Source organism: Lepidochelys olivacea (assembly GCF_965140295.1).
Source record: "Lepidochelys olivacea isolate rLepOli2 genome assembly, chromosome: 3".
Lineage (NCBI taxonomy): Eukaryota > Metazoa > Chordata > Testudines > Cheloniidae > Lepidochelys > Lepidochelys olivacea.
In genome coordinates this window covers 84646161-84664307 of record NC_140413.1, presented here as the reverse complement: position 1 = coordinate 84664307, position 18147 = coordinate 84646161, and the positions used below count along the sequence as shown (strand labels likewise).

Genomic DNA, 18147 nt, shown 5'->3' with positions numbered 1-18147 from the left:
GTACATGAAAACATACTAATTCACACATGGGATGTTTTATTAATTGCTTTAATTTTGTTCTGTATCTTGTACATTTTTTAGCTTTGGAAGTAATAGAAGAAAATATTACTGCAGGAACAGAATATGGACTTAAGGTAAAATCTACTGTTTTATTACATTTCATGACATTCATAAGGCCCAATCTTGTTCCCCTTGAAGTCAGTGGCAGCTGAATGGGGCCACCATGCAAATATTATAAGATGTTATGCTTTGCATTTTCCTTTAGATGCAGGAATTGCTTTTTGGAGGTCAAAGTATTCCTGAAGAACTGATTACAAGGATGATTCTGAAAAAGATTGAGTCACCAGAAGTTGTTCACTTTGGTATGTGTTGTCATTTTTCAGAACTCTTAAAGTATGCCCCACCCTAGCCCTCTAAAACTTAGTTTTGTCTTCTTGTATATCCATAGCATACGATTTTTTAAAATTCTGCTATATTGCAATCTGTCGGATTCAGTCAGACATTTTTGCCACCAGCACTGTAGAATCTTTTCATTGCTTCATGCAGAATATGGATATCTGTAAATTATGGTGACCTGAGATGGCATTTAGGGAACACTGTATTGATAGTAGAGGACAAAAGACTGCTATGTACTCATACACACACCAACAGAGTGATATTTTTCAGCCAAATTATATACTTCTGATTTTCTGTAATAAAAATGAGATACTATCAGAGACTGAAGTGTCAAAACAAATAGTTCTGGAACAAAATAATTTTAAAAAGGAATGAGTCCCAAGACCCAGATAGTATACATCAAAGTTCTGAAGGAACATAAGTATGAAGTTGCTGAGCTGCTAGCAAAAATATACAATCTCTCATTTTTAAACAGCTGCAACACTGGAGAACTGGAGGGTAGGAAATGTATTTTTTTTTTAAAGGCCGTATGGATGTTCTAAGGAATTATAGACTAGTAAACCTTATATATGTAGCTAGTAAACTGGTAGACACTATATTGAAAACAGAATAATAAAACACCTGGAAGCTCATGACACAAGAGTCTAATCAGAGCACGGTTTCTTTAAAGGAAAATCATATCTCACTAATGTTAGAATTCTTTGAACATGTCAATAAGGTAGTGGATAAAGAACCAGTTGTCATAATTTTGACTTTCAAAAGGTCTTTAACAAGGTCAAAAGAGGATACTAAAGAAACTAAATACTCATGGGGTGGGACACAAAGTACTGTCATCGATCAAAAACTGGGTAAAACATAGGAAACTGTAGGAATAAACAGTCAATTTTGTCATGGCAAAAGGTTAACAGGAAGATGTCTTAAGGATCTGTGTTAAGATTGGTATTGTCTAATATACTGATGATCAGTGAGAACTTTTTACACATTTTGCTATTTAAAGTAGTCAAGTCCAGAGAAGTCTGTGAACTTCATAGGGATTTAACTAAGCAAGGTGAATGGACAACACAATGGCAGATGAAGTTAAATATTAATAAATGCAAAATAATCCACATTAGAAGGAACATTTTGAACTCATTGTACGGTTTATTAGGGTTCTGAATTAACTATACCAAGTCAGGAAAGGGACCTGGGGATCATTGTGGACATCTCAATAAAACCTCTGCTTAATATGCAGCAGTGGTCAAAAAGCAAACATGATGTTAGGCTGCATCAGTAGTAGGATGGAGAATAATGTGTAAAAAGTTATAGTGCCATTATCTAAATGGGTGATATGCCCTTATCTGGAATACTGTGTGCAGTACTGGGCTCCCCTTCTCTAAAATGATAATGCAGAATTAGAGTAGGGAGTCATTCAGAGAATGGTGACAAGAATTATTAGGAATATGAAAAAACTCATACAGAGAGATGTTGAAGAGATTGGGGTTCTTTACCTTAGAAAAGAATGAGTAAGAGTGGACATGATAAAATAATTAATGGCACAGAGAAGGTAGATAGAAATTTCTGTTCTCATAACACAACAAGGGGACATTTAATGAAAGTAAAAGGTTGCAGATTCATAACTGGTAGCTAATAGGAAATAGTTTTCCACTCAACCCCTAATTAGACTCTGGAACTCATTGTCACAAGATGTTGTTAAAGACAAAAATTTGGCAAAATCCAAAAAAACTGGACATTCTTATATGGGGTAGAAAAATATTTAGAGTTATAATCGTTAATTATTTTTTAAAAGAGTATTGGAAGGGATATAAAAGCTGATGCTTCAGGATTTAAGACAATTTCTAACTACTGGGAATTAGGATTAGACTTCCATGGGGATGAGATTATCCTACATCTGCCTACTGAGAGTTTTCTTGCACTTTGAAGCATCTGGTGCTGCCTGCTGTTGCACACAGGATACTGGTCTAGATGGATCAGAAGTCAGATCCAGTATAGCTGTTCCTTTGTTCATTCTGGTCATCTGGAAGCCCTCAGCCATCAGCCTTCAAGGACAGAGTACCAAAACTGGTCCTTTACCACAGCAGGCAGAGTCTCTTTACAGAAGGAAATGTCAGGGTAACTTTAACTTCCCCCATCTCCATTCCAACCCAAATACTAGATCCGTAGTGCAACAGACAAGCTATGTGAGCTGAGTCAGAAACCACTTAGGATGGTCATCGTGACAAGCATGAAATCCTGAGATACTCTAGAGAAGTAATCATCTGCATGGACATTGAAGTCACAAACATTGTCAAGCATGGTGCCTCCAGTGCTACCACAACATAGAATATGATCAGTTTAGCAAAGGTTTCTGGTGTTTTGAATGATCAGTACAAAAACTAGCCCATCCCAGCCCAGGATTCAGACACCAGATGGGCACACTCAGATCTGTCACCAGGATGGTAGACTTTCTGCACTTGAAACTGGATGCAAAGAGCACAGATATGAATCTCACTTCTCCCCCTGTTGCCTTATGTTGCTCCTTATACATGGCTGGAGTCCATGGCTGTAGAAAGATCTAGGTTATGCAAAGGTGTATATATACTGTTGTAATTCTGACCACTGACCTTACATTGAAAAACAGAGTCTAGTTCCTACTCATTGTAAAGGAATTTGTTCTGCATCCCATGGATCTCCCACTTCCCTAATACAAGGATAACCCTCTATGTCCCAAGAAATAGTGATCCAATTTCTCTCAGAAAGCTCTCACCTCCAGAGCATGAGAGGTGATTCCTTCCCAAAATACAGTTACGGAATTCCTACTCCATATTGAACTCACCTCCATAGATCAGTGTGACTCAAGTCTATTTCCAAACCAAACATTTTCTATTCGAGCCCTCTTATTCCATCATTTTCGATCACCGTAATATTCCACCTGCCACTCAGCAAAGAACAGAATGACATTAGATGCTACTGAGCATGCATTATAAATAGCCTATATAACTTCATGCCCTACTAGTAATTGCTACATGATTCAGACTTTTCAGACTGGATTTCAAAGTAATATTTAGCACATATAAAATTGTTAGTGTCTATTTTGGGCTATTTTTCTCTATATTCATTAACTGAATTAACAGTCTTTGAGAAGTATATAGTAATCTTGAAAGTATTGCAGCTTTGTTATGTCACTTTGGGTAATCACAGGTAAACCTTAGCTAGCAATGTGTGTGACCATGACAAATGGATTCTAGTTATACTTCTATCTAGATGTAATGTTTAAAACAGATAACTATAAATATTTAGTGTATTGAAATAACTTTCCAAAAGATGTATTTAACACATTTTATTTGGCAGGTTATGTTCTCAGTGGATTTCCTTCTCTCTCAGAGGAATACATGACTATTTCGGAGCAAATAGAGAAAATTAGAAATCTAAAATTAAAACCAAATTTCCTGATTAACATTAAGGTAATGACAGCTTTGATAACTTGCTAATCACTTTCATACTTACTCTTAAAATAAGATTAATATTCTATAGGAGTCAGAGTAATTTTTTTCATATATTGAAGTATAATAGCTGTTGCTAAGGGCCAAATTCTTCTTTTAGAATGGAGTTGTCAAAGAAGTTACGCTGGGTTTACACTGCTGTAATAGACAGCAGAATTTGGCCCTAAGGACCGATCCTACAAGGTATTGAGCATCTCCTATAACTTCATGAGGTGCTCAATGACTATAAATCCCACTGATCAGTTTTTAAGACTGGAACAAAAAGTACATGTTCCATGAAAATAAAGCCTAGGGGTAACAACAGGGTATGAATATTCTAAGTCAAAGCCAGTAGAAGTGCTATTTGAGACTATCTACAAATATTCTTGAGAAAAATTAGTTACATATTTGAGTGAAAAAACAAGTTACTTTGTAGTCCAGCCTTCCTTGTCTAATTGTCAGCAATGGTGAAAATACTACTTACAGATCAGTTATTTACAGATCAGATTTGAACTGAATCTGCAAACTCCTCTATGCTCTCTTGCAAAATTTACTGAAATTCCCCAAATAGACGTATAGTGAAGTACCAGCCAGACACTTTCCAAAAATTACTGTAATATACATTTAGAAATACACATTATTGTAAGTACAGTAGTCAGAGGACTTCTTACTCCATAGTTCTTAAAAGAAGAAGAAAATATACTGGATCTATTAGGTTTTTTCCCACTCTAACTTCTAAAATAATGAATGGGCTGCTGAAACAGCAGTGTTTGTTACATTGTCCATGTATTCTCAATAAGATTTTGCTTGTGGTTCCTCAGACAGTACAGTAAGTACCTAGATATGTAGCATGTATGTGAGACAGAGATGGTAGTTGGTTGGCTTAAGTGGAGTAGTGGGAGTGCTGGCACTTCGCTAGATGTCATTTAAATTTTTTCCACACACAGCCCAAAATTCTACATATTTCAAAATTTAAAGACTTACATTTGAACATGTCCAGTGAGCATTTTAACTGCTAATTTGAAATTATTTGGTTTCTGAGAGCACAAAAATAACTTGAAACCCCAAAATAAAATACCTTCTTGTCACATTTTAGGGGAAGGAGCTATTATTTTTAATTATAGGAAGTTGGACCTTGTTTTAATAACAGACAGTGCAAAGGACTTATTCCAGGCAGTTCATTCTGTATGGTTTCACACACAAAATTCCGTATAAATGGGTGATACAGTTTACACCAGCAGAAAGGCAATTCTTGACTTCATGTACATACCTCATCTTCCCCCTTCTGACTTCAGCTGAAGGAAGGTTGAGACCTTAAACTCCAGCGAAGTAATCTTGGCTCCAGTGCAGTCAAATGAGAGTTTTGCCATTGACTTCAGTGGTTCCAGGATTTCAACTAGATGTGATAGAATTGTGGCTATTTTCACTATGTCCAAAAAAAAAAAAAAAAAAAAAAGGAAGCGGAATCTCTTTAGAAATGCATGATCTGTGAATAGCTTTTCATTATTCACTGTGGAAAAATCTTGTTCTATTTGTATATCAAAAAAATGGCAAAGAGGAGGCTCCTTTGGGGGGAGAAAAGCAAATCTCAGCAAACGCCTCTTCTTGCTTGCTTCTGAAAGTTGTGTGTCATATGGCAATCACATGAGATTCCCTAGTTCTTGCAAGGGAAGCAAGGCAATCTCCAGAACTCTGGTAACACTTCAAGGGGTTGCTCATGTAGTGAACTTATCATGCCCAGTACTTGGCAACATGGTCCAGTTAAACAATACTTTGTTCTGTACAGTACCGGATTGACCACGGTGCCGGGCCCACAGTCCAAAGGGGCCCAGGCCCGGCCCGCTCTTCTCTGCTCCCCACCCACCACTCTCTCCTGCAGGAGCAGCAAGTAGAAGCTTGGTCTTAAAAAAAAAAAAAAAAAAAAAAAAAAAAAAAAGTACTTGTGGCACCTTAGGGAGTAACAAATTTATTTGAGCATAAGCTTTTGTGAGCTACAGCTCACTTCATCGGATGCATCCAATGAATTGAGCTGTAGCTCACAAAAGCTTATGCTCAAATAAATTTGTTACTCCCTAAGGTGCCACAAGTACTCCTTTTCTTTTTGTGGATACAGACTCACAGGGCTGCTACTCTGAATCTTCCCTCTCTCTCCCTGCTGCTGAACAGCTGATCACGCATGCAAGGAAGGGGAGGAGCAGAGCTGTAGCTCGCTCGCTGCTTGGGGAAGGAGGCAGAGAAGGGGTGGGTCCTTGGGGCAGGGGGTGGAATCAGGGCATACCCCCCCCCAGCCCGCTGCTGTGAGCTGCTCAGGGATGGGAGCACCCCCACACCCCAGCCCACACCCCCAGCCCTCTGCCCTGATTCCTGCACCCCCCCCCACATCCCTACCCTGAGCACCAAACAGGAGGTCCTGCACGCTACCCCATATTCCCACCTGCACCACTTGCACCAAATGGGAGCTGTCCCAGGTAAGCGCTCCACACCCCAAACTCCTGCCCCAACCCTGAGCCCCCTCCCTCACCCTAGCTCCTGGCCAGACCCTGCACCCCAACCCCCACCCTGCTGCTGCACCATAACTCCCTCCCAGACCCTGCATCCCCAGCCCTGTGCTCAGTGCACCCCCACCCTCAGTTCAGTGCAGAGAGAGATGAAGAGAATGGGCTGGAACCAGAGAGAAGGTAGGTACACACTATGTGGGCAGGGGCAGGGGGGGGAAGCCTGTTTACCCCCTCCCCAGCCCTGCTGCGCTTGCAGTTTACCCCTGGCCCCTCCCTTGCTCCAGGGACCAATCCTAGCTCCCGCCCGACTGTGCTTTTGTCCCCAGCCCCTGCCTTGCTCCCGTCAATGCCCCACAGTGCTCATCTTGCCCCAGCCCCTGCCTCGCTCCAGCTGGGGACCAATCCTTCCCCCAACCCATGCCCCGCTATGCTCTTGCCCCTGGCCCCTGCCTCGCTCCAGCTGGGGACCAATCCTTCCCCCTGCCATACCCCACTGTCAGGGTGGATAAAAATAAATGACTTTTTAAAAAAAAATTTAAAAATCAGATTTTTTTTTAATTTAAATCAGATTTTTGAGGAAAAAAACTATTGTATCTCATCATGGAATAGGATTATAAATTCTAATTCTATAGTACGAGACAATATATTCATGTAATGTTTAAGAAAAGTTTGTAAATGAGTTCTAATAGTTCATGGATTAGGGACCCAATCTTATGGGGTTCCACAGGATTATTTAGGTTAATCTTTCTGTCTACCCACTGGGACGCAGTGCTCAGTCTAGAAGGTACCATCAGAGATGCTTCATTTTGCAGTTCTCAAACTGTGGATTTGTCTCCCCAGAGGTAACATGCTTGTTAACAGCAAAAAGGTTTTTAAATAAATAAATAATATACAGAGGTGAGAAATAACAGATCTCAACTCTATTGTCCCTCTGCAAATTTGTGTACAGAGTCAATCCCTTGCCTCTCTTTAAAAGTGAAAAGTTTCAAAAAGTTCAATGAATAGAAGATTGTTGGGGGCGGAATAGATCTGGACAAGGAGAAGAAGTCTGGAGATAAATGTGAGAAGTGAAAGACATGCTTTTTTGTTAAAATGTTATGATTGCTGTTGAAGAAAAAAAATCCAGAATACTTCATGTTGTTGTTTTAGTTAAATAAAACAATTTAAATGCCTGTCTGACGATGTTCTCCTCCTAATACAGCCTGGCAAGAAAATCCTCCAAATATAATTGATTAACCTGTTGAACTGGAGATAGTTCACCTCCCAATGACTTCATAAATATCTGTTTCAATTATCTTTGGTAAATGAAATAACCAAATAATCATTCATTTTCTGATATAGCTTTAAAACTCCTCTGAAATTTTTCAAAATAAATTACTGTTTAAAAGTGTATAGTGTGTACCTTCTAAAAATGAAACCCACATCTATCTCTGAGTTGTGAAGACTATGTATTAAGGTTATAACAACCAACAAGAATGCACCTTTATGTAGAAAACCATGATTAAATTGAGTCTTCCTGACTAGTGATTTCAATCATGATTTAAATCAAATCCACCCTGCCTGCTGTGCTCTTGCCCCGGCCCCTTCATTCCCTAGGGAAGCCCACAAATATGTTTGGCACCAGGCTCACAAAAAATTAATCTGACCCTGGTTCTGTAGAAATTGCTCCTCCCCTTTTACCCCTCCCTGGATTAGCAGTCGCTGTTTTCTCAGGCTTTTCAAAAATTGGGGGAAAGCCAAGTGAGGCTATGTGGTAGGTGATTGAGCAGTAGCTTTTGGGATTGGGAATTGTCTATTTACAAAGGCTCTTCCCATGTCCTTTTGGCATCTTGTACATTTAATTGACTGTATGTGCCTAGAAAGCTATTTAGAAGTGCAATATATAAAAAGTTAAGTAGATTCTATTATTTAAGAAAAATAATATTGTTATGACAATAACATAAACAGAAAGTTTTCTTTCAATTATTTCTTAACTAGTGTCCTGACTATGATTTGTGCCAAAGACTCTCTGGGCAAAGACAGCATCCTGATGCAGGGCAGATATACCAGAAGAACCAGTGGGATCCTGAAATTCTTGATAAACGGAAGAAAAAGAAGGATCAACATAAAGGAGAAGATGAGGAAGAGGAGGAAGAGCAGGAAGAAGAAGATGAGGTAACTGATCTTAATCTACAGAAGAGCCTCTCTTTATTAGCAGCTGTCAAGGTTCCTCCCCCACTCTAACTCTAGGGTACAGATGTGGGGACCTGCATGGAAACCTCCTAAGCTTAGTTTTACCAGCTTAGGTTAAAACTTCCCCAAGGTACAAATTAATTTTATCCTTTGTCCTTGGAATATCCACTGCCACCACCAAACTCTAACTGGGTTTACTGGGAAACGTAGTTTGGACACGTCTTTCCCCCCAAAATCCTCCCAACCCTTGCACCCCACTTCCTGGGAAAGATTTGGCAAAAATCCTCACCAATTTGCATAGGTGACCACAGACCCAAACCCTTGGATCTGAGAACAATGAAAAAGCATTCCATTTTCTTACAAGAAGACTTTTAATAGAAGTAAATAGAAGTAAAGGAATCACCTCTGTAAAATCAGGATGGTAGATACATTACAGGGTAATTAGATTCAGAACATAGAGAATCTCTCTAGGCAAAACCTTAAGTTACAAAAAAGACACACAGTCAGAAATAGTCATTCTATTCAGCACAGTTCTTTTCTCAGCCATTTAAAGAAATCATAATCTAACACATTACTTACTAAAAGTTCTAAGACTCCATTCTTGTTCTATCCCTGGCAAAAGCAGCATATAGACAGACACAGACCCTTTGTTTCTCTCCCTCCTCCCAGCTTTTGAAAGTATCTTGTCTCCTCATTGGTCATTTTGGTCAGGTGCCAGCGAGGTTACCTTTAGCTTCTTAACCCTTTACAGGTGAGAGGAGCTTTCCCCTGGCCAGAAGGGATTTTAAAGGGGTTTACCCTTCCCTTTATATTTATGACACGCCCCCAAATCTCAGCTAGGGTGAAACACTGGCTGGGATTTCTTCCTGGAGCTCTAGGAAAAACAGAGTTAATAAGACACATACATCTCTAAATATGCTACCGAGTACATAAAGACTAACAATATTTTCCACATCTCAAGGATGATTTTAACCAGTTGATTCTGGGAAACTTTCACGGGAGAGTGCATCAGCCACTTTGTTAGAAGCTCCTGAGATGTGTTGGATGTCGAAATCAAAATCTTGGAGAGCTAAACTCCACCGAAGAAGTTTTTTGTTAGTTTCCTTGATGGTGTGAAGCCACTTCAGTGCAGCATGGTTGGTTTGCAGGTGGAAACGCCGTCCCCAAACATATGGGCGTAGCTTTTCCGGAGCGTAGACAATGGCGTAACATTCTTTTTCACTGACTGACCAGTTGCTTTCCCTCTCAGACAGTTTTTTGCTGAGAAACACTACAGGGTGGAATTCTTGATCAGGTCCTTTCTGCATTAAAACTGCTCCCACACCACGCTCGGACACATCTGTGGTTACTAGGAACGGTTTGTCAAAGTCTGGGGCCCTTAGTACAGGGTCAGACATGAGTGTCGCTTTAAGCTTGTTAAAGGCCTTCTGACACTCTTCGGTCCACTGAACGGCATTTGGCTGTTTCTTTTTGGTTAGGTCTGTCAGTGGGGCGGCGATTTGGCTGTATTGCGGTACAAATAGTCTGTAATAACCGGCCAAGCCTAAGAAGGATTGAACCTGTTTCTTTGACTTTGGGACAGGCCACTTTTGGATAGCATCCACTTTGGCCTGTAGGGGGCTGATAGTTCCTTGACCCACCTGGTGTCCAAGGTAAGTCACTCTGTTTAGGCCTATTTGACGCTTCTTAGCCTTAACAGTTAGTCCTGCCTCCCTTATGCGCTCAAGGACTTTTTGTAGATGTTCCAGGTGGTCTGCCCAGGAATCCGAAAATATGGCCACATCGTCAAGGTAGGTGACTGCATATTCTCCTAATCCCGCTAGGAGACCATCTACAAGTCTTTGGAAGGTGGTAGGTGCATTTCGCAGCCCGAAAGGGAGTACATTAAATTCATACAGCCCGAGATGTGTGGTGAAGGCTGACCTTTCCTTGGCAGATTCATCTAGCAGTACCTGCCAGTACCCCTTGGTTAAGTCCAAGGTAGAGATGAACTGGGCCCGTCCCAGTTTCTCTAATAGTTCATCTGTGCGTGGCATTGGATAGTTGTCTGAGTGAGTTACAGCATTTAGCTTACGGTAGTCCACGCAAAAACGTATTTCCCCATCTGGTTTGGGAACTAGAACCACTGGAGATGCCCATGCACTTCCAGAGGGGCAGATTACACCCATCTGTAACATATCCTGGATCTCCCTTTCTATAGCAGTTTTAGCTTGAGGAGACACCCGGTAAGGTTGGACTCTAATTGGGTGAGCATTACCTGTGTCAATGGAGTGGTATGCCCGTTCAGTCAGTCCTGGGGTGGCTGAGAACATTGGCACATACCTAGTGCACAGCTCCTTGATCGGCTGTCGCTGCATACACCGAAGGGTCATGGAGAGGTTCACCTCTTCCACACCACCAACACTTTTCCCTTCGTAGTAGACACCTTCAGGCCACTCAGCATCGTCTCCTCCCTGGACTGTAAACTGACAAACCTTTAATTCTCTGGAATAAAAGGGCTTTAGAGAATTAATATGGTACACCTTAGGCTTTCGGTTTGAGGTGGGGAATGCTATGAGATAATTAACAGCTCCCAGGCGCTCCTGGACCATGAATGGCCCTTCCCATGATGCTCCCATTTTATGGGCCTGGAGCGCCTTTAAGACCATGACCTGGTCCCCTACTTTGAAGGAACGCTCTCTGGCATGTTTATCATACCAGGTTTTTTGCTCTTTTTGAGCATCCTGTAAGTTTTCTTTAGCAAGGGTTAAAGAGGTTCGGAGGGTGTTTTGTAGGTTGGTTACAAAGTCCAGAATGTTAGTTCCTGAAGAAGGTATAAATCCCTCCCATTGCTGCTTCACCAACTGTAATGGCCCCTTAACCTCACGGCCATATACAAGTTCAAATGGGGAAAACCCTAAACTGGGGTGTGGTACAGCTCTGTAGGCAAAGAGCAACTGCTGCAACACTAGGTCCCAATCATTGGAGTGCTCATTTACGAATTTACGTATCCTGGCCCCCAAAGTTCCATTAAACTTCTCCACCATGCCATTTGTTTGGTGGTGGTAAGGAGTGGCAACCAAGTGATTTACCCCACGAGCTTCCCAAAGGTTTTCCATAGTTCCTGCCAGGAAATTAGTCCCTGCATCTGTGAGGATGTCGGAGGGCCAACCTACCCTGGCAAAAATGTCTGCTTGTGCCTGGCACACACTTTTAGCCCTGGTGTTGCTTAGAGCTACTGCTTCCGGCCATCGGGTGGCAAAATCCATGAAAGTCAGTATGTACTGCTTTCCTCTGGGTGTCTTTTTCGGAAAAGGACCCAGAATATCCACAGCTACTCGCTGAAATGGAACCTCAATGATGGGGAGTGGCTGGAGAGGGGCTTTGACCTGGTCTTGGGGTTTTCCCACTCTTTGGCATACTTCACAAGACTGGACATAGGTAGAAACATCCTTGCCCATTCCCTCCCAGTGGAATGACCCCCCCAAACGGTCTTTGGTCCTGTTCACCCCAGCATGGCCACTATGGTGATCATGGGCTAAGCTCAAGAGCTTGGCCCGGTATTTAGTTGGAACTACCAAGTGTCTCTGAGGATGCCAGTCTTCCTGGTGTCCCCCAGAAAGAGTTTCCTTGTATAAAAGTCCTCTTTCTACAACAAACCTGGATCGATTAGAAGAGCTGAGAGGCGGTGGGTTGCTCCGTGCCGCCGTCCAAGCTCTCTGGAGGCTTTCATCCGCTTCCTGTTCGGTCTGGAACTGTTCCCTTGAGGCTGGAGACGTCAGTTCCTCATTGGATTGTGGACCTATGCTTGGTCCCTCTGGAAGCGATGTAGGGGATGAGGCTGTTTCCGTTGACTGTGAACCACTTTCTGCTGGGACACTATGTTGGGATTCAGGCTCCGGCTGAGCCTCTTGTGTAGGGTTATGGGCTGCTGCCGGTTCAGGTTCGGTGGGGCCCTCTGGTGTTGAGGTTGCAAGTACTGGATTCAGGGGTGGCAATGGGTCTGGTGTTGGTTGTTCTGCTGGTTCGGGTTCTGGGACTGGTTCCGTCTGGGTCTCTAGGACTGGATCCACTACTGCTGTTGCAGACATTGGCCTGGGGTCCGGGTCCATCACCTCTGACTGGGTCCTGATAGAAGTTTCCGGAACAGAACTAGGCCTCACAGCTTGTTTAGCCTGGCTGCGGGTGACCGTTCCCACCCTCTTGGCCTGCTTCACATGTTTGGCCAAGTCTTCCCCCAACAGCATGGGGATGGGATAATCATCATAGACTGCAAAAGTTCACGTTCCTGACCAGCCCTGGTACTGGACAGGCAACTTGGCTGTAGGCAAATTGAAAGAGTTGGACTTGAAGGGTTGAATTGTCACTTGGATCTCTGGGTTGATTAAATTGGGGTCCACTAAGGAAGCATGGATAGCTGACACTTGTGCTCTGGTGTCCCTCCACGTGGTGACCTTCTTCCCGCCCACACTCACAGTTTGCCTCTGCTCCAACGGTATCTGGGAGGTATCTGGGCCTGCAGACCTCTGGTGTGATTCCGGTGCAATGAACTGTAATCTGTTGGGGTTCTTGGGGCAGTTGGCCTTTACATGCCCCAGCTCGTTACATTTAAAACATCATCCAGCTGACGGGTCACTGGGGCGAGGTGGGTTGCTGGAGAACGTAGTTTGGACATGTCTTTTCCCCCCAAAATCCTTCCAACCCTTGCACCCCACTTCCTGGGAAAGGTTTGGTAAAAATCCTCACCCATTTGCATAGGTGACCACAGACCCAAACCCTTGGATCTGAGAACAGTGAAAAAGCATTCAGTTTTCTTACAAGAAGACTTTTAATAGAAATAGAAGTAAATAGAAGTAAAGGAATCACCTCTGTAAAATCAGGATGGTAGATACCTTATAGGGTAATTAGATTCAAAACAGAGAGAATCCCTCTAGGCAAAACCTTAAGTTACAAAAAAGACGCACAGACAGAAATAGTCATTCTATTCAGCACAGCTATTTTCTCAGCCATTTAAAGAAATCATAATCTAACACATACCTAGCTAGATTACTCACTAAAAGTTCTAAGACTCCATTCCTGTTCAATCCCCAGCAAAAGCAGCATATAGACAGACACAGACCCTTTGCTTTTTTCCCTCCTCCCAGCTTTTGAAAGTATCTTGTCTCCTCATTGGTCATTTTGGTCAGGTGCCAGCGAGGTTACCTTTAGCTTCTTAACCCTTTACAGGTGAGAGGATTTTTCCTCTGGCCAGAAGGGATTTTAAAGGGTTTACCCTTCCCTTTATATTTATGACAGCAGCCATGTCAGAAAAAGAACAAAGCTCATGTACATTTAAAAATGAACTAAAAACCTCAACTGTTACTCTGAATGCATTTTGTTCAACCCTGTTTTTGTAATCAATTTCTGTTCTGCTTTCAGAGATGTACTATAGTATTTAAACAAAATTGTAATACTCATTCAGTAAAATTATTTTGTAGTACTGATAAGATTTCAGCTTGTTTACCAGTTTTGACATTGGACTACCATAAAAATACAGTAGAATCTCAGAGTTATGAACACCTCAGGAATGAAGGTCGTTTGTAACTCTGAAATGTTCATAACTCTGAATAAAATGTTATGGTTGACCTTTCAAACCTTTACAACTGAATATTGACTTAATACAGCTTTGAAAGTTTTCTATGCAGAAGGAAAATGCTGCTTTTAACCATCTTAATTTAAATGAAACAAGTACAGAAACAGTTTCCTTACCTTATCAAATTTTTTTTAAAACTTTTCCTTTATTTTTTTAGTAGTTTACATTTAACACAGTACTGTACTGAGTTTTTTGGTCTCTGCTGCTGCCTGATTGCATACTTCTGGTTCCAAATGATGTGTGTGGTTGACCAGTCAGTTCATAACTCTGGTGTTTGTAACTCTGAGGTTCTCCTGTACTGTGAGATATCTTTTAGTTGGACTAACTTCTAATGGTGACTGCATAGTTCAAAATCTTGTCTCTGAGTTTCTGGTCTGGACTCTATGTATCTCGAAAGCTTGTCTTGTCTCACTAATATCCTGGGGCCAGCACAGCTACAATGCCACTGCAAATAAAAATACTGTAACTTTTTTTTAACAAGATCTTAATTTCTTTCACCTCCAGAGTGAGTCATCTTGGCATTAATTAAAACACAATAAAAATAGTGTAGCAGTTTTATTGGAAGGGGGGGAAAGCTAAAAATAATATTTCAGGTCTGCATAAAATATCAACTGATTATGTACAGCTAATCAAAAGTAAATTATGAGCACTTACAAAATAGGTATAATCAATAAAATACATGCTAATCCTTGATAGGTTGTACCTCTAGAGTACCCTGTGGGTGAGAGTGGGCACCTTTCTTGTCACAGATGTCCTTCTATGGCTGTATAGCTGGTTTAGAGTACAGAGTGTGGTCCTCCGACCATAAGTCTTAAGGGGGTGGTAACCCCCCCTTCTAGGCACAAAGCAGTCCAGAAAATGGTAAGGGCAAACCAAACAACAGTGCATCCCACAAAATAGTCCAGGCTTACCCAGTGGTCCCCTGTAAGGTCAGAGGACAGTAGTCTCTGAGGGGGGTCTGAACCTTTAACCCCTTGTGTCCAAAGAACCTAGGCTATGCACCCAGGGTTCTAAACAAAAAGGGAAAACAAAGTAAAGAAGATCGCTCTAATCCTTCAGCGGGTCCAGGTGGCAGAGGCTCTTCAGCTGTCCTACTTGTCAGTGAGGCTAGAGAGCTCTAGCTCTGTTTACCTTTTAGTGCCACCATGTACTTTGTTTTTTGGCACAGCAGCCTCATTATATGAAGCTATGACTGCCACTTTCTTCATTCATTTTTAGCCAAGTTTTTTCTTATATCCTTTCACTCCGTCCAGTATCCATAAGGAAATGCAGTGAGGCTTCCCCCCCCCACACACACTGTTCCATTTCTATGACTTTTTAATTAGTCATTAAGGGCAAAATCTTTGCCAAGCTGACTCACTTTTTCTCAGAGAAACTTTCTTTCCAAAGATTATTGCCCACAATACCATAGAACATGATCAACAGTTTTTTGGTTTTGCACATATTACATAGCCTATCATTTTAGTAAGTTTAACTTATATTTGGCACAATGACCTCTTAACACTGTAAAAATGACTACTTCACTTTTTCTGTCATGACTGTGGAGTATAATATCTTCAGTTTTCGATCATACGTCATAGAACGTTTGTTCTTTTGTTTCCTTAGTCCATAATTCTTGCCATTCCTTTGCAAGCTCCTTCATGACCATACTTTTAAATTCTTGTCTACTCAAGACAGGGCTGGATTTAGGGGCAGGCAACCCAGGCAACCACCTGGGATGGTAAGCTTGGAGAGGCGCTGGGCTCAAGGTTTTATTTTTGTTGTTAGCAACAAAAGGGAAAATAGAATGTTTGAAGGAAAATGTTTCAGGTACACCATATGTGGATTCATTTTTTCACTAAACTAGAATATTCTGGATATTGTAGAATCTTATGGAATCTTCCAGATTTTCTGGGAAGTACAGTTTCCTTAAACCTCCTAGAATGTTGTCAGTCATGCCCTGTACATTTCTGATATTCTTAAAATTAAAAAGTTTCCATAAGCTTAGAGGAAACATTTTTATTTGCTTATATATGGCATGAATAAATACAGATTTTCGGATCCTAGTGTGCAAATGTATTATCTTGTATGACAGGGATAAATCATGCATGCAAATCGTGCATCAAAGTTGTGAAATGGGCTACAAATGCTATGAAAATCAGGCATTCAAAAGTTTAACAAACGGAGGGGGGGCACTGAAGACTCTTCTTGCCTGGGGCGCCATTTAGTCTAGGGCCAGCCCTGACCCAAGGGTAACATTCATCTCCTCTTTTTGTAAGCCATGTTTTGCTTTTTTGTCCTTCATCTCATTTCAACATGTGCCAGAATCCTTGCTATTGTTACACAGATACCAGCTTGCATTATTTCAATAGTTAGGGATATTATTTCACTTATTATGTCATTTCTACTTTCTGAAGTCCCTGTTCTGAATGTCATTATGCCTGACAAGGAAACAGATAAAATTAGAGCTACAGTTGGTTGCACATCTGTTATCCAGGCTAGTGCCAACATAATCCCCATTAGTTCAGACGTGAGAATGGTCGCATATTCAATAGCCTTTTAGATTTCTGGATTCCAAGACTAGAAAACAGAAAGCTGTTCCCACTCTTCCCCTGCTGTCATTTTTTTGATCCATTTGTATAGACTTTGTAAAACTGGCCCCATTTTTCATAAATTAAAAAATGCCATTGGTCATAATGTGTGGATTTTTCGTTCAGTTTTTTTGTACAGTTCCAAATCCACAAATGGGGAATAACCTGTCCAGCTGTAACATGATTTCCCATGACTACAAATTTTTAGTGTTCTCAATTTTTTCTTTTTACATATCTCCTTTACCCATTTTTTGACCGTGGTGTAGTATGAGGTAGTCTGTGGCAATCCATATAATTTTATCTACTAAACGTCCAGCAATCTTCATAAATCTGTTGTGTACTTCTGATTTCATGATTCCCTTTTACCTTTGTCCAAAAGGTTACAGCTAATAGTTTCATCCTTAAATTTACAGGTGCTTCTCCAGTGGCTATGTTTAGCACACATACTGATATTGCTGTCATTGTGCCACATGCCAATCGCACAGCTTGGGCCCACAGCAGTTCCAAGTTTCTAACACTTGTTTTTGAGGCTGAACCAAAAAACTTGGCATCTGTCGTCTAAAACTGATCTTATCAATGCTCTATACAGCATAATCAATACCTTCTTATCTGTATCTGTATCCCATGTATTCAAGCTACCCTTTTAAATAAGTTCATTCTTACTTTTACACTTTTAATTCTGTGTGACTTTTCCAAGTCAATTTATTACCAAACACTACTCCTAGGAACATAAACTTTTCAACTATCTGAATTTTTTCACCATAAATAAATGTCAGTCCCAATCTTCCTTAATTTTCATCATGGTTAAAAATATTCTGTTTCTGCAAGAGAGAATTTAAATCCCCAATCATTTCCCCACTTGGAATTTATCTGGAGTGCCTCATTTGTCTTTTATGCTGTTCATTTGTCTGGAGTGCCTTAAGTCTTTTATGCTTAGTCCAGATAGCACAGTCGTTTGCGAAAAGGGAAATATTGTTCCCATCTGCACACTTTCCAGTAGGCCATTTATCATAATGGAAAACAAAGTAGGACTAATAATACTCCCTTGTGGAGTTCCATTTTTAAGTTGTAGGTTTTTGATAAAGCTGTTCTTATTTTGACTTGTATAGTTCTGTCACTTAAAAAAGCCCTTATCACTCCACAGCAGTCTCCCTTTTATTTTAGTTTTATAGCTAGTTTATATAGGAGGCCTTCCCTCCACAGCTTTTTTAATGTCCAGGAAGACTGTTATAAAGTTCTTAGTCCTTAGGCTTTTGTGTACCTCTGTTTCTAGACCCACAATATGGTCAACAGTGCATCTTCCTTTTCTGAAACTACTTTGTACCTCCGTTGTAATATTTTTTTTTCTCTCCAAGTATTCTATTAGTCTTACTTTTATCATTTTTCCATGATTTTCGCCACACACTTGATGTGAGGGCAAAAAGCCTATAAGCTTCAGGTCT

The 18147-nt window shown here is 41.0% G+C and overlaps 1 protein-coding gene across 5 annotated transcripts in view; it reads left to right on the top strand.

Annotated features, from left to right (window-relative positions):
• AK9 (adenylate kinase 9) overlaps window positions 1-18147 on the top strand; it is a 245383-nt gene that overhangs the window by 30059 nt on the left and 197177 nt on the right. For all 5 annotated transcript variants that reach the window (XM_084624319.1, XM_084624320.1, XM_084624317.1 and 2 more), the window contains 4 exons: window positions 82-134; window positions 266-362; window positions 3724-3836; window positions 8330-8506. In XM_084624319.1, the coding sequence (XP_084480445.1) occupies window positions 82-134; window positions 266-362; window positions 3724-3836; window positions 8330-8506 (440 nt within the window). The remainder of the gene's footprint in view (window positions 1-81; window positions 135-265; window positions 363-3723; window positions 3837-8329; window positions 8507-18147) is intronic.